This window comes from Monodelphis domestica, chromosome 4, assembly GCF_027887165.1.
Source record: "Monodelphis domestica isolate mMonDom1 chromosome 4, mMonDom1.pri, whole genome shotgun sequence".
Classification (NCBI taxonomy): Eukaryota; Metazoa; Chordata; class Mammalia; order Didelphimorphia; family Didelphidae; genus Monodelphis; species Monodelphis domestica.
The window spans coordinates 309531885-309547518 of record NC_077230.1 but is presented as its reverse complement, the minus strand read 5'-3'; the positions used below and the strand labels follow the sequence as shown (position 1 = coordinate 309547518).

Below are 15634 nucleotides of genomic sequence, written 5' to 3'. Positions count from 1 at the left end.
TCTATGTCCATTAATGAGGAAGGTAGAATTAGAGCCTCAAACAATCAAGTTTCTTTTGTACCTTATTTGTCAGATGATGGTGGCTTATTCATGAATATAGATTCTTATATTAACTTGGTCTTGGAAAGAGAACAACTGTATCACATTTCTTCCTCCACATAAGTTCACTGACTTTTACGCTTTCAGCACCAAGCTCATAGTTTCCTGTGAGGTAATTTCTGTAGATATAAGCAATTTTCTTCATTTTTTTCATTCTCAGCAAATCCTGCCAAAAAAGCAAATTACCTTAGTAAATTAAAGCAAGAAGGAATCCTCTCCTAATGGAAGAAGGTCTCTGTTTGCCATTCTTTCCCATTTTAAGTTTTAAAAAGAATTTCCTCTTGCAAATTTGAAGCAAAGGTTGACCTTTAATTTCATCATTCTTGAATATACAATATTCTATTAAAATTATTTTAAATATATTTTCTTTTTAGAAAAATATGGCTTTAAGGTCTTTTCTCATATACATGGGTTCGCTTTTGTTGAGAGTATAGGTTCCCTAGAGGATAGGGATGGCCTGCTACAATTCAGGGGTTTAGTAGTCAAACTATATTTAAATATTTTCTAAACACTAGGCACTCTAGCTCTGCCATCTTTAAGTTGCATATATTTAAGCTTCTATTTTCTTGTCTGCAGAATCAGTTATTTGACTCCTAGATGGACTCTAAGGTCCTTTCTAGATCTAATATTAAATAATTCCCATCCATACCATCCCATTCTCAAAAAAGTATCAAAATCTAACATTCCCTGAAATGCTGTTCCACTTTCACTTAGGAGGGATACAAAGTTTTCATATACGTTTGCTTAGAGAAGTGAGTTGATTGATTGAGCCAATAAAAAGTTCTTCAAAGTCCGGGTTCAGTTCCGACAAGCCAGATTTTCCAAAATCCCAATAGGTCTTTTCCATACTTTTATTTTTTAAGTTTCCACATGTGATTATGTATGATCTGAAGATTTGTGATAGGGCATGTTTAAGTAATGGTGAATGCTGGCAAAGCTTTGTAATTTCCTCTCATTTGGCCAATTCTTCTATCCCCAGAGAGACAAAGTACCATTCTCCCAATCACTGCAAGATATCACTGGGGAAATTCCTTAGGACATTTCTACAGATAGCCTGGCTTAAAACATGAACCCTCCTAGAGGGATTTATATTTGAAAAGTCAAATCAAATAGAGCCAACAACATTAATTAAGGGCTAACCATGTGCCAGGCACTGTAATGAAGTATAGAGATTTAAAAACAAAATTAAAAGCAGTCTTTGACTACAAGGAACTCACATTCTAGTTGAAGAGACAACATACAAATAACTATGTACGTTAAAGATGTTGTTTAATCTTTTCAGTCATGTCTGACTCATCATGATTCCATCTAGGGTTTTCTTTTCAAAGATACTAGAGTGGTTTGCCATTTCTACAACTCATTTTGCAGATGACATGACAGGAGTCAAAAATAGGGTTAAGTGACATGCCTAGGGTCACACTGCTAGTAAGCATCTGAGGCTGTTTAAACTCAGGTCTTTCTGACTCCCAACCTGGCATTCTTTCAACTGAGTCACCTAACTACCTCCTAAATATGGATGGGGCACAAACCCTGCCAGTGCCTTCTCCATTAGCCAGTTGGTTGGTACAGCAGATAAAACATTAGACCTGATCAATAAGAACTATGTTTAAATCTGGCTTTAGACACTTACTAGCTATGTGTGATCCTGGGCAAAGTCATTTAGCCTCTGTTTGCCTTAATCCACTGGCAAAGGAAATAGCAAACCACTCTGATATCTTTGCCAATAAAACCCCATGGACATTATAGTCCAGGTAGTCACTAAGAGTTGGACATGACTGAATGACTGAACAACAGAAGGAGTTCAAATTACCCTTCCGTTCTTCAAAGTGAGGTGTTTCTCTAGTCTATCATTCTACCCTTCTCATGAGCCTTAGCCATGAAGCCAAGAAAAAGGACACAAGACTGGATATTTGAGTCATTTACATAGTAATTGATATATAAAGCATAATTCCCAGCACACATAAACACACACAGAGTTTTTTCTTTTTCTTTCAGAGTAAAAGACTAAAGTCCTTCTCCATTATGACATGGAAATGATCATGAGTTCTTGAAAGCCTTGCCAGCAGAGTGAAAGCTTTGGCAGAACCGGTTACCAAGCTGGAAAGGTTTTGAGAATGGGGAAAAAAAATAATGAACAATGTGTTTGCAAATCATCTAGCTAAGTTCAAGAAAAAATCTCATCATAAGAGGGTTGGTTATCAAGTGATGACTTTCTTTCAGCTGCATCAATTCCAGAAGATGACCAGCTAAGGCAAAATCCAGTTGCTTTGGTAAAGAGAGTACTCATACTTCCCCAAATCTTGTATCCTTAAAGTATTCAAATATGCTAGAAAAAGAGAGTCCTTTGTTGTGAACAACTAAAGGAGTACACATGCTCCAAGATGGCCCAGTAGAGTGGAAAGAGTTGGGAAAGATTCCCGAAAGACTTTGGGAATCAGATGACCTGAATTTGAATCCCATACATTCTATTTACTGCCTTTGTGAATTTGGGCAAATCTTTTAACCTCCCTAAGACTTGTTTTCTTCATCTGTCAGATGAATGGATTGAAACTAGATAACATCTTAAAGCCCTTCTTGCTCTAAATCTTGTATCTTGTGCGAAGAGGAACTATTAAGCAGAGTTAAATTTATTTTTTTAATCCTTACTTTCTGTCTTAGAAACAACTCTAAGACAGAAGGGCAAGGGCTAAGAAAACAGAGTTAAATGATCTGCCTCAGGTCACACAGGGATGTGTGTGTTGCCTAGGAATGTATCTAAGGCCAAATTTGAACACAGGTCCTCCCAACTCCAGACCTGGCACTTTATCCATTGTGTTACCTAGCTGCTCCCACAGAGTTAAATTCAATCTTGTGCAGAATCTGGAAGAGTAAGGGAGGGAAGACTTTCTCCTCACTTTCCATCTACATCACACTGTGTTACAACTAGTATATCTATCATGGCACAGGGGCCATAGAAAGGACAAAAAGGATATACCACAATGATCTATTCTATGTGGCCATTTCAAAATTGTATAGTATATACTATTCAAAGACTGAGAATATGAGGTTTGTAGTAAGTTAAAACTCCTTGTTAATAGAGAACTACTATTCCAAAAATGGATCACCAATCTTCAACCTGAGAGAAAGAAAAAGAAACCCACTAAACATTTGCAGCATTACCAAGGATTCAGAGGATCTTTTGGTGCCTCCACATCAAAATCATTAATGTAAATTATTGCATTACAGAATTGTAGTCATGCTGGTCAGAATCACATTCTAGGTGACAAAAGTCTATGATACCAGTCAATCACAAGGCAGCTCACATAGCATCACTTTTACTGTCTGCCAGTCAGATATTGACCAGTGATGCCAAATTTTTAAGACTATATATATATATATATATATATATATATATATATATATATATCTTACAAAGCTGCTTTGATATTCTCTAACTCAAATAATAGTTGGTACATGCGTATGACTATATTTTAGATATCAGTTTCAGTTTATTAGAATTCTGTGTTCATTTGTTGTGTTAAGGCAGTTCTAACACTTAAAATATTTTAAATTGGATATTCTATTTAAGATCCCTAATATCTATTATAACCCTGGGTAGTTTTTATTATTTATAGTAGTTCAGCATCTTCCTTCAGTATCAACAAGATACTGAAGATACATTCTTCTTTCCTCCAAAAAAATTGTAAAAACTATTTTAAAAACCTTACATTATCTTAAAATGGATACTAACTATCAATTCCAAGGCAGAAGAGGAGATACATTCTAATATCCTGTGGACACCAAGCAAAATTTTTGAGAGATTAGAAAATGCTTGCCAATTATCTTCTCATTGTGACATTGATCCAGACATTAGAACTAAGTTTCAGCTTGCTTTCTAGACTTCCATATTAATAACAGTTCAAAAAGAGCAATCAGTACACTCAACACAGAAAGCACAAAGTAAGGTAAGAGTGATATAATTAATTATCCAGTTAAACTGAGTACTTTGGCATTCTACCTTGATAAAATGAATTATATCTTGTCAATATCTTCGCTTCCTGCTGCGTGGACCCCCAACTGAGTGGCAGTGACAGAATTTGCCCATCTGTCTCTGTTTTTAAATTCTTGATTATTGGCCGTATGGTTTACTCAAGGAATCTGGGTAAAATGTGGCTAGAACGATTGTGTCAGCATTTCCATTTACCTCATGAAGAAGTGTGATATGTTAGCCATCTGTTTTGTGAACCTGAACTAAATAGCTATACTGAAGCAATCTTTCTTAAGCAAATGCATTTTTGAAGGTGTGCCATAAAGACATCCAGGTGCTAGCAACCTGTACAATGGTTGATATTAAATCTTCTAGGAAGTGATGACATTTCAAATGTCACAACATCTTTTAAAGCGGCTAATTGCATTAAATTCCACAGGTTGAAAACATCTTGATCTTATAAGATCTTCCCCCATCATAATTTTAATGGTGTGTTCAACTGTGTCACGTGGTATTACACAACTAACTACTTCAGATCCAACAAGGTGGTTGAAGCAAACACAAAGCTTTGCCAAGCATACACATTCTATGATAGTTTCTCCTTATCATAAGTCCCAGATAATTTAAGTACCATTGAAATTCCAAGTATTTACACAACATGGCTACACACACACACACACACACACACACACACACACACACACACAACCACCTATATATTTAACCAACCTAATAGCCATTACTACCACAAAAGTCAAGCACTAATGCCTCTTCATGGTGTGGGAAGGATCCTTGTTTCTCAAGGGCTATGCCAAGAAGTCTTAATAAGTCTGAAAAACCTCAAATATGGACCTGCCAATGGGCTTTAGCCTGGAGGTCAGTCTATCTGAATTCAGAGATGCTCACTCCAAAAATATTTGGCTACCACAATGAACTTTAGGCACACTAGCTCAGCTCCATGGACAGTTTGTTATCGGCTTCAGGAGACAGAGCATCTCCATTGATGAAATCGGGAATCTTTCAAAGTACTGATGTAATAACTGTATATGAATTAACAGGAAACCTGGATTCAAGTTCCAAGTCTGCCAATAACTGGTTATATCACTTTGGGTAACTTACAAAATAATCTTCTAGGCTACAATTTACTTATGTATCAAATGGTGACTAGAATAGACAGGATGACATAAGTCCTTTCTGGCTATAAAAGTATGTGATTCTAAAAAAAAAATTTGTAGCTTAATCCCAAGGGAAAAGCTTATTTATAGACTATGATGTTCATTATTAATTCAAATTCCCAAACTTTTGAATAATAATCCATCCCAGTAAAAACTCAAAAGAAACAATCTTGAAAGAGAATGTAATGTCCAATAATGTAAAGCCCTGTTTAAAAAAAAAAAGAGCTATAGCAGTTAAAAAAAAACTTAGTATGCTGGTTTTTAGAGAAAAAAATAAGAAAATGGAAATAATAGCTAAAATGTATATAGTCCTTTACGTTTGCAAAACACTTTGCATGTATTATCTCATTAACCCTATGAGTTAGTTATTATTATTATTATTTCATTTTATGGATAAGAAAACCAAAGCTGAAATTTGAAGTGAAACATAAGGTAGTATATTGTCAGCAAATGTATGAGGCAGGATTTGAATTCAGATCTTCCTAATTCCAAATCCAGCTCTCTATCCATTATGTTATCTACATGTCTCAAACGTTTAGGTGCCAGAGCACACTATTTGTACTTCATTAATTTTCCTTTAAAAGTGATTACTCTCCTGTTATATTTCTCCAGATTGACATTTGCAATGACTTGAAATTAAGTTTTTACAAATAGTTACCTAGAGTTGAAACCACCTAATTGTAAGTTTAAGGGAACATGTACAAATCCTACTATTTAAACAGGATTCCCCAAACCTGAGTACTTCAGTTATTTAAGTGCAGAAAATATATTGAAGCCTGTGAAAAATCTATGGTGTACTTAATAGACATATGGTGGTAATTTGGGGAGTGGAATTCCCATTAATTAATAAGTAAACATTTTTCCCTGTGTGTAGTTAAAAACAAACTTTTGGAATTCCTTAGTGGCTGACTTGGAGAAATCTTTGCTGAGAATCTGTTATAGATGTGTTGATGCAGGTGCTCATTTTTCAAATTCTGTTTTTGCATTCTAAAATTGAAAACATTGCATAACAAGACTCCACCTGTCATCTCATACCACAGTGTGTCAGCTTTACTAAACACCATTTGTGATGCTGCTAGAGAAAACTCAAGAACCTAAAAAATTCAAGACAATGTCTAAATTTCGGCCATGTAGTTAGAGCTTTTCTGCTTAGAGCACTGTTCTGTCTATGCCTAAAGGGATGCCACAAGGAATAAGAGTTCTCAGTGCTCTGAAAAATAGCCCCCAAATGTGGTAATGCTATTGTTTATTTTCTCCATACACAGTTGAAACAAATTTGCCTCCTTTTATCTGGATTTCATATTTCAACTAGAAAAGCTTTAACAAAATGATCATCTATAAGAAAGACTAGAACTTGATTTAAACTTCTCCTGATCTTCGGGAGATCCAATCCAATCCAATCCAATCCCAATCCTGATCAAATATCTTTTACAGAGTCAATAGTGACAGTGGAGTTAATGTCACACTAAGGACCTCTTGTTTTGAGACCACAGGTTTGCATCCCCAGTCATCTTGGGACTGCATGCTATTGGCCACAAAAGGAAATGAGAAAATAGTGCAAATCTATCCCCACCAATGGAAAAATAACTGATTGAGCTCCCTGCTGATGGTGGATTACTTCATATTTGGAGGAAAGCACATAACCCAAAGTCTGTGGAATTCAGTACTATAACCAATTACTCATGAAACTGCTAGAATACCCTATATGGACAAGAAGGCCTTATTGGTGCCCAGTTAGGCTTTTTCTACAGTGTTTGCTGTCAGCTATGTTGAATTGATGCATATCTCAATTGGACCTCAACACATCTCCTGTGGCATTTGTTAATTGAGAAACTCCTGACCCAGTTCAGCTAGTAATTCTCCAATTCCCTCAGTATTTCATAAGATGTAAAACCTCTGAAGGCTTCTACTTGGCTCAGGAAGGAAGTACTCTTAGCTACAAAACAACTAAGGACAACTGGATTCTTCTTCATCTTCCCCCTGCCAGTTCCTCCTTTTAGTTCAGTGCAATATAGAATGAGAGAAGAGAGGAGGAGAGAGGTCAATTTTGCCTTCTCCCTGGCTGCCCCCTTGTCATCTCAATGATAGATTCTTTCTCCCTTCTCTGCTTTGCAGTCAGTCAGCACCATGAGCCAATTCCTCCCACTCACCACCTCCTGTTCCTATCAGCAAAACTAAGTGGCTACATGGATAAACCCAGGGGAAACAGAAGGAAGATCATTTAGGGCAAGCTGTGTACACTGTTTAGAAATAGCATTAAAAGAAAATGTGCAAATTGTTTTCTCAAAGGACATATTCTGAAATGGAAACTGTCCATCATGAAAATGCTGCCCAATAGTCTCTTCCACTATAAAGTGTTTAATATTGGGCTTATAGGCTCTCTAATGGAACAAGTTTTTACAATATTTGTTTTCAATTTGTTCCTAGGTCAAAATGTACCAAAGACACTTTAAGAGACTCATAAAGGTCTTTTATTCCTTTCACACACTCTGATTTTCTTTGGGGCTTTCACAAAATATTACTACTCCTTGCTTGGATTTCTGTGAAGTAAAAACAATAATCTCACCCTTGACATTTTCACAAGAATGTAAGGGGAGATGCTCCGCAAAAATAGTATTTCAAGAATCAACACACTGTAATGGTGAGGAGGTATTTTGAGATTCATGACTAAAAAAGCCATCATATTTGCACCAATTAATATGGATAATAACTACTGCTTGGAGGACCCATGGAAGAATGCAATATGGAGTCATGAAAAGGAAAATTTAAATTGGGTAAACACCAGTAGGTTTTTGATGAGGAAAAGAAGAGTCATAGGATATCCAAATTCTGCAGTAATTAATGTAATGGCTGACAGAAACTTTTTAATTCTAACATGGTAGGAGGAAAGAAATGACACTTGATAAGCCAGCTAGGAATTCCTCTTTCTGAATGTTAAAACAAAATAGCCCTACGTGGGGATCGTAGCTCTCTTCCAAGATTTCTGCCCAGTCAGGGCACTTGGAGACCCAGGTACACCTTCACCTATTGTTGAATATGTGTTTCATCCTCTTTCTCTGTTCACTTCCAGAGCTCTCAACATGGTGGCTCCTCTACCTCACTAGCATCCACCAAAGTGTGCAGCTCCATGGATGAAAATGATGGACCTGGAGAAGGTGAAGCATGCATTTTAACTTAATGCCAGGGCAGAAGGTTCAATAAAAGGGAGATTGAGTTCACTTTATATTGGAAGAGTATTATTGGGGAATTATAAAACTAGAGTAAAACTATACCCGGCAAGAATAGGATGGTTGATGCCTCTCATAGGAAGTAAAATAAAGATAATCTATAGGTTTATGTCATTAAATTTTCCAAATCCACGTTCACTTTGAATATGTTTAGGATTTTTAAAAAACTCTTACCTTCTGTTTTAGAATCAATATTGTATATTGGTTCCCTGACAGAAGAGCAGGAAGGAGTAGGCAATGGAGATTAAGTGACTTTCCCAGAGTTAGGAAATATCTAAAGCCAGATTGAAACCCAGAACCTCCCATCTCTAGGCCTGTTTCTCAATCCACTGAGCCATCAAGCTGCTCCCAGTAAGTTAAAGATTTTAACCATTAAAATACTTTAAGAATACATGGTTCAGTCAAACCATCATTAGGCTAAATTTACTCAAAAAGAAAAAGTCAAATTAGAGAGTAATTAATAGTTTCATAAATTATTATTTGTTCTGCAACAGAATTTCTTTGTTCTGTGGTATGAAGACCCTAGACCAAAGATTGGGAATATGAAAGTTGTAGATTCAGCTTATTCTGTTGCATGGGACAACCCACCGAATGAACCGAAGATACAGAATAATTGTGTATATAAAACATAAATGAAGAGAAAATAAGAAATTATGTGAAAGCAATTTAAAAAGCAAAAGTCATATAAAATACATCACATCCAGATGATCTTCATAGAACTACCATAATATTATCATAAGAATTTCAAGACTTGCCTCTAGCCCATAGAGGCTAAGTTGACCCAGGGCAAACCATTTAACCTTGATGCTCACCCCACACAGCTCTTTTAACCCCTAACTGTCCCAGGAAGTTCTCTAAGACTTTAAGAAGCTGCCCAGGTAAGGATCTTCACTAGGAGAGGAAGTTTTCTCACTCTTATGGGTGAGCCCTATGCTAATATAATTGTAGGTCCCATCCAAAATATCACCATCTCAAAATGATGATGATGATATTGCTGTTGAGTAGCAAGTTTCCTTGGTTCCTTTACAATTATTCAATTTACCAAAAGTAATTAATTTATACTTTTCAATATAATACATATTAAAAGTGAATCTCTGGGAGCAGCTACGGGATTCAGTGGATTGAGAGCCAGGTCTAGAGACAAGGGGTCTTGGGTTCAAATCTGCCCTCAAACATTTCCTAGCTATGTGACCCTAGGCAAGTCAGTTAAGTCCCATTGCTTAGCCCTTACCCTCTTCTGCCTTGGAACCAATACGTAGTATTGAATCTAAGACAGAAGAGATGGGGTTGGTTTTTTAATGAATCTCAGTGGCCAAGATTTACACAAAAGACCTACACTTTGTAGATGATGGTGAGCACAAAGACCTCAGAGGGATCCTGTGGGGTGAATGTCCTATAAAAGAGCATTTCAGTGCCTTTGGTCTTTTTTCAGAAGGTCCAGATCTGGAGTATCTGCCTCCCACACTATACCTAATATCTTTATTGCCAGACATAATGTTTACAGAGAAACTTAGAGAGGAAATCCTAGCATGAGAGAGAAATTCAAGGCCTGTCTAAAGACTTGAAACTATTCTACAAAAAGCTTGTAATCTATAGAATCCTAACAACACTACCCCCTTCCAACCTCAAATAGATTGGAATTCTCTGCTTAAATGTAAAACCAATCCAGAATCCTTTAGTTTGTTACCTTTGAACAGCATCTAGTACAGAATCCCAAATGTGAGGGGAGTGGATAACTGGGAGAAAGTAGGGTGGAGCAAGGAATACCAGCCTCCAAACTGATCTTAGCAAAGCAACTGTTAGGAGAGTGAATTGTCATTTGTAGGTCAGTATCATCTGTACTGAAATGCTGAGGTATTGAGAAAGCAGTAGCATCACATCCGAATTTCCCAGAGCTTTCGGCATTTTCATGGGCCCCAGAGTTGTGATTACAGAGGCCATTCCCAGAGGATTTTTAGCAGGGTAGCAAAGTTGGAACACAGAAATCTTGAGAAGCCATCTGATGTTTATGAGTTCCCATCTCCGGATCCCTCCAACAGCAACAAAACAAAACTCAACACATGTCACTTGTTGGAAGGAAAGGGAAACACAGAACCTTTCACTGCCTATTATTATCCTAAGAAGTCATTTTTGCCTCAGGAAAATGATCAAAGCATAAAAGAAGAACACATTTTGGTCCTAGCCAACAAGCCTATCACATTTTTGCATACAGATTGTATGCAGTCAAAGCTTTGAATTCCATGGACAGCCTTCAAAAGTTTGTAACACTGGATCCTGAGGTTGAGAATTTTCAAGAGTGTGAATTCAAAAACTATAGCTTTAAGATGATTTTTACATGTAAGGATGTTAAAGGTTAGGCAGTGCCTTCCATGGTCCAAATATGGTTTGTTTAAATCTTTGGCCTTTAATGTTAAAAAATATTATTGGGCATTTATAAACTTTTATTCCATGTGCCTTTTCAAGCCAAAAAAGATAATGATGCATTAATAGACACTAAAGTATTTGAAACCACAGAGCTCTTCGGTTCTCAAGCATAATAGATACTGTTATTTTACCTAAACATCTGCTATGCAGGTTGACAGTAATGGTAATGTCATTGAGAACATTTGCTTAAAATCTTTTCATTGCTATTGAGGTGAGAGTGGGCGGGGGAATCAGTATAGTTTATGTCTTTCTCAATTTCAAAATATAGTAAAGTAAATGCCAAAATGGTGACCATCTCTTTGGTATATTCATTGACAAGCAAGACCCAAATCCAATCAAAAGTTCTACTTTCTCCTCATGTATATCCCTTAGTAAGTCATTTCCTGCACACAGGGGATACTTATAATTGGTAACTTGCAGCTATAAAAAAGATCATCTGAACTGTCTACTTTTTTTGAGAGTGCATTTTACATTAATGTAGGCAAAGGCTAGAACCCATACGTTTCCTTTTATTTTAACATTTGTCTTAGTAAAACCTGTTGAGTATATACAATGTCAGCAGTAGGATTTTACCATATAGTCTGTGAGATGTTGGTTCTGAATAGGTTCCAGTCTCTGCAGTGCTTGTCCTAACTGCCTGTTCTGGGCCACATCTGGGTTTCCTTTCCTACCAATAAAAATGAACTAATGATTCTTTCAGAAGTGTTGGACGAAGGCTTCCAGGTTCCAGCCACAATAGCGGAAAGATATAAAGTCGGAAGGACAATAGGCGATGGAAATTTTGCTGTGGTGAAGGAGTGTATAGAAAGGTGAGGAGGATTATTTGCTTCTAACTGCAGAAGAAAGCTTTGGGGGTTGTGTTTTGTAAGACTATAGATTGATTTGCAGACTGTGGCACATATGGAATAAGTCAATGTCTCAATGCCAGATGTTGAAAAAAAAAGGAGGGAAAAACCTGTGTTATAACAGTTTTGAAAAACATAGATGACTAGAGACAATTTATAAATTAAATGTTTTTATTTTCTTCTGAAATCAGCAAAACTGCCAGATGTCTTGCTCAAAGATTTGTTGTTGTGTTTAGAAGACATTGAACTTAAAAAATGTTCTTTTTATATATTTTATCTTTCTGTGGGTCATGACATTCATACACATAATTTGTTTTCCCTGATATGGAGTACCTTGTGTTTAGGTGTGGTAGCACATGCCTGTAATTCTTGTTTCTGAATGTTGCTGAGAGTGATAGATCCCTTGAGTTTGGGGACTCTGAGCTGCCATAGAACTAAAGCTGACTGAGTGATCACACTAAGTCCAGCATCAATGTGGTAAGCCCCCAGGAAGAAAGGGTCACCAGCTACAAAACAAGGGCCCAACCAGCCCAGCTTGGGAAAATGGATTAAGCTGAAGCTTCTGTGGTGATTAATATTGGGATTGGACCATGAAAGGGTGCTGCTCTACCACTCAGGTTACATGGGGAAAGGGAAGCTTACAAAGTAAGATTTAAAGCATTCCATTCATTATTTCCTAATTCATTCCACTAGAAATAGAAAATGCATTTCATGTATTTGCATTAATGAAAAGAAATAAACCAGGTACCAGCTAGAAAGGAAGGATTAGGACATAAGATATAAAGGTACAGCATAGTAGATTAGAAAAATTATGGAGATTGGAGTCATAAAACCTATATCTAAATCTTGGTTCTGCCATTTACAAGCTATAAAATAGACAAGTTACTTAATCTGTATGTGAGCCTCGATTTCTGCACGTAGAAGAAGGGGCAATTGATAGTTATTTCACAAAACTATTGTAAAGAGCAAATTGGGATTTGCTCAAATTATAATTTCAGAAAGAGATTATGGAATTAAAAGCATTTTATAAAACCCAAGGTATTACACAAAGGTTGGCTGGTATCATCATTGATATCATCATCATCCCTGATTCAGTGTCTGTGTTCCTTCCCAATGCCTGATCACGAGCACATGTCACAGAAACAGTATAAAAGAGTTAAAACTGGGGATAAAGAGACAATAGTGTTTAGATCTGGATTTTCTTATGTTGTCCTTCTGCTGGTAGAAGGGCACAGCTGGTCATCATACTCTAACTTATAGATGGATGGACTTAAGAATAATTCATTTTGATTCGAGACATTTATTAAGTTCCTTTATGCAAGGCACAGTGCTATATGCTGGACCATTGAGTCAAGTAGAAAACTGTCTGCTTACCTGAGGTATACAGGCCATCTTGCCTTCATCCCTGATCTTCTCTGAGGAAGGGAAGCCCTATTGATTCTGTTAAAAAAGGCACCCCTTCCTGATGCAGGCATCCCAACAGTGTCAAAAGGAAGATATTCACTTCTTGTGGCTAAATGGCTTATACTTTAGACTAGAGACTTATAATACACTTTTTTCCTAATTTCCAGATTTTTCCTTCCCTTCCAATGTTAACACAGTTTAACAGGCAGCTAGGTAGCATAGTGGATAGATCTCTGGACTTGAAATAAGGAAGCCTTGATTTCAAATTCTGCCTTGGCCACTTACTAACTGTGTGACCCTGGACAAGTCCCTTAACTTTTCTTAGCCTTGATTTCCTCATAGTTAAAATGGAGGCAATTATAACATCTACATCTCTAGTAGCAATCACAGGATTGTTGAAAGGGACAAATGAGATAAGCTACATAAGGCACTTTAAGAACATTAAAGTGCTATATTAATAGCTGAAAATTAGTAGTATGAATCAATTCGCCTTGTTTCCAAACCATTAATTTGTCTCGTTTCCATTTGTAGCTTTCTGTGCTTTTCAGCACTGTTCCAGAGAGACTTTCCTAAGATTTTATCTTTGTCTTGGCTTATGAGACCCAAGGACAAAGTTGTCCCATGAGATCTGAAACAGAGACTGGTCATTTACTAAATAACAACTCAGGAACCAGTGGGTTATAACAACCCCTTCAAAACAAAGCTGATGAACTGGTTGGTATACAACTAAAGAAAGAAATGATAAAGTCATACAGCACTTGTTTCTTTGGCTCTGGGATGAGACAAAAAGATTTTTTTTAGATTTAGATTTCTCGTTATGTCATATTAAATACCAAAACCCTGCAATGTCAAAGTCCCTCTAGTCTATAATGAGCAGGAAGAGGGAGAACTGAACATTGTGACCTGAATCTTCAGGGACCCACTTCAACCTGACAGTGCCCCAGCTGTCCTCATAGTACTTTGTTGTTCAGTCATCCAGGCATGACCTACTCTTCATGGCCCCATATGAGGTTTTCTTGGCAAAGCTACTGGAGTGGTTTGCTATTTCCTTCTCCAATTCTTAGAGCCCAGATCAGTCCAAAAAGACTGAAAAAAATCTCGCCATAATATCCCCAAGTCACAAGGATAAGGAGGGATTCATTTCTTGACACTTCTTTAGATAATCACATCAACTCTGACTTTGTAGTACCCTGTGTCAACAGATGCCATGTGAGAATAGTTTGTGCTGGGCTCTAGGGAAAACAAGACAAACATTAATTTGTCCCTGCCCTCGAGGAGGTTTCATTCTTACCACTAGTTTGTCCTCTTCTTCTAGTTTGGCTGGTTACTTTTTCTATACTATAGAGGGAGGCAATGTAGCATAATGTAGAGAGAGAGGACCAATCTTGCAATCAGGATGATCTAAATTCATGTCCCATTTCTGACACATATTGGCTGTGTACGCCTAGGGAAGTCACTCAACCATTTAGTGTCCCAGTTGGCTCTTAGAACAGTTATAAAACAGTTATCTGGGGTCTCTATACCCTTGAGTCACAGTTCTGGACCAGAACCATCAACAGTTGCCTCCCTCAAAAATGAATTTGTATATCAACACTTTTGGCCATGACAATGGATCTTCTTGTGCTCAGTAGCCAGGAAGTTTCATTTTATCCACTTGTAGTTTTTGCCTTCACTAAAATAAGTTGAATCTTCCATAAAACAAATTAGCATTGCCAACTAGCTGGCATTTAACCAGCTTGGATAGTACTTTTTCACCAAAGTCCATTGCTTCTTCAAATGGTTCCATACTCCAGTGCATTAACTATTTTACCAACATGGTTATACTTTCCACAACCTGAACAACAGTTGTTCATGGCTTCAAGTCTTCCACATGGGCATCCACCCACCATACCAGAGATGGCAGGAAGAGGCAGAGTGAAGAATGGTGTTTATTTTTGTAGTTTTGACTTTGATTTTGACTTTGTTTATCCTGTTCAGTATCCTTAGGCCTTATGGACCCTTTGCCTACAAGGGATGGAGTTACCACAGCAACAATATAAACCAAAATCTAGAGCCTTTCTGGTAATTTCATACAATTCAAAGTTTAGTGGTAAACACTAAATGGAAATAAAAAGACAAATAAAACTTGTTCTCCCCTCAAATATCTTCTAAGCAAATAGGGAAGACAACAAATAGCTATAAATTCATAAAGAATATGCTATATGCCTGTGACAGACAGGAAGAAATTCATGAGAATTTAGAACAGGGAAGAGATCTTCTGCCTTATTTTGACTCCAAAAAAAAGCTTCATCGAGGAGGGGACATTTGAAGCTGAGACTTGAAGGAAGATTGGAATATTAGTACATTATATAGGCTATAAAATTTTTAAGATTTCTTCATAATCTGCTTGGTATTAATTTGGTACTTTGATGATGGATTCATAATTTCATCAACACCCTCTATTCATACTGATTGCAGTTTCTTCTTACTTCACATACTACTCCATTCTTGTCC

At 36.9% G+C, this 15634-nt stretch overlaps 1 protein-coding gene across 8 annotated transcripts in view; it reads left to right on the top strand.

The window, feature by feature from the left end:
* DCLK1 (doublecortin like kinase 1) overlaps positions 1–15634 on the top strand; it is a 415491-nt gene that overhangs the window by 322279 nt on the left and 77578 nt on the right. For 6 of the 8 annotated variants that reach the window (XM_007495323.3, XM_007495321.3, XM_007495324.3 and 3 more), the window contains 2 exons: positions 8312–8396; positions 11593–11701. In XM_007495323.3, coding sequence (XP_007495385.1) covers positions 8312–8396; positions 11593–11701 — 194 coding nt within the window. The remainder of the gene's footprint in view (positions 1–8311; positions 8397–11592; positions 11702–15634) is intronic. The other 2 variants (XM_007495322.3, XM_056794751.1) reach the window with 1 other exon arrangement.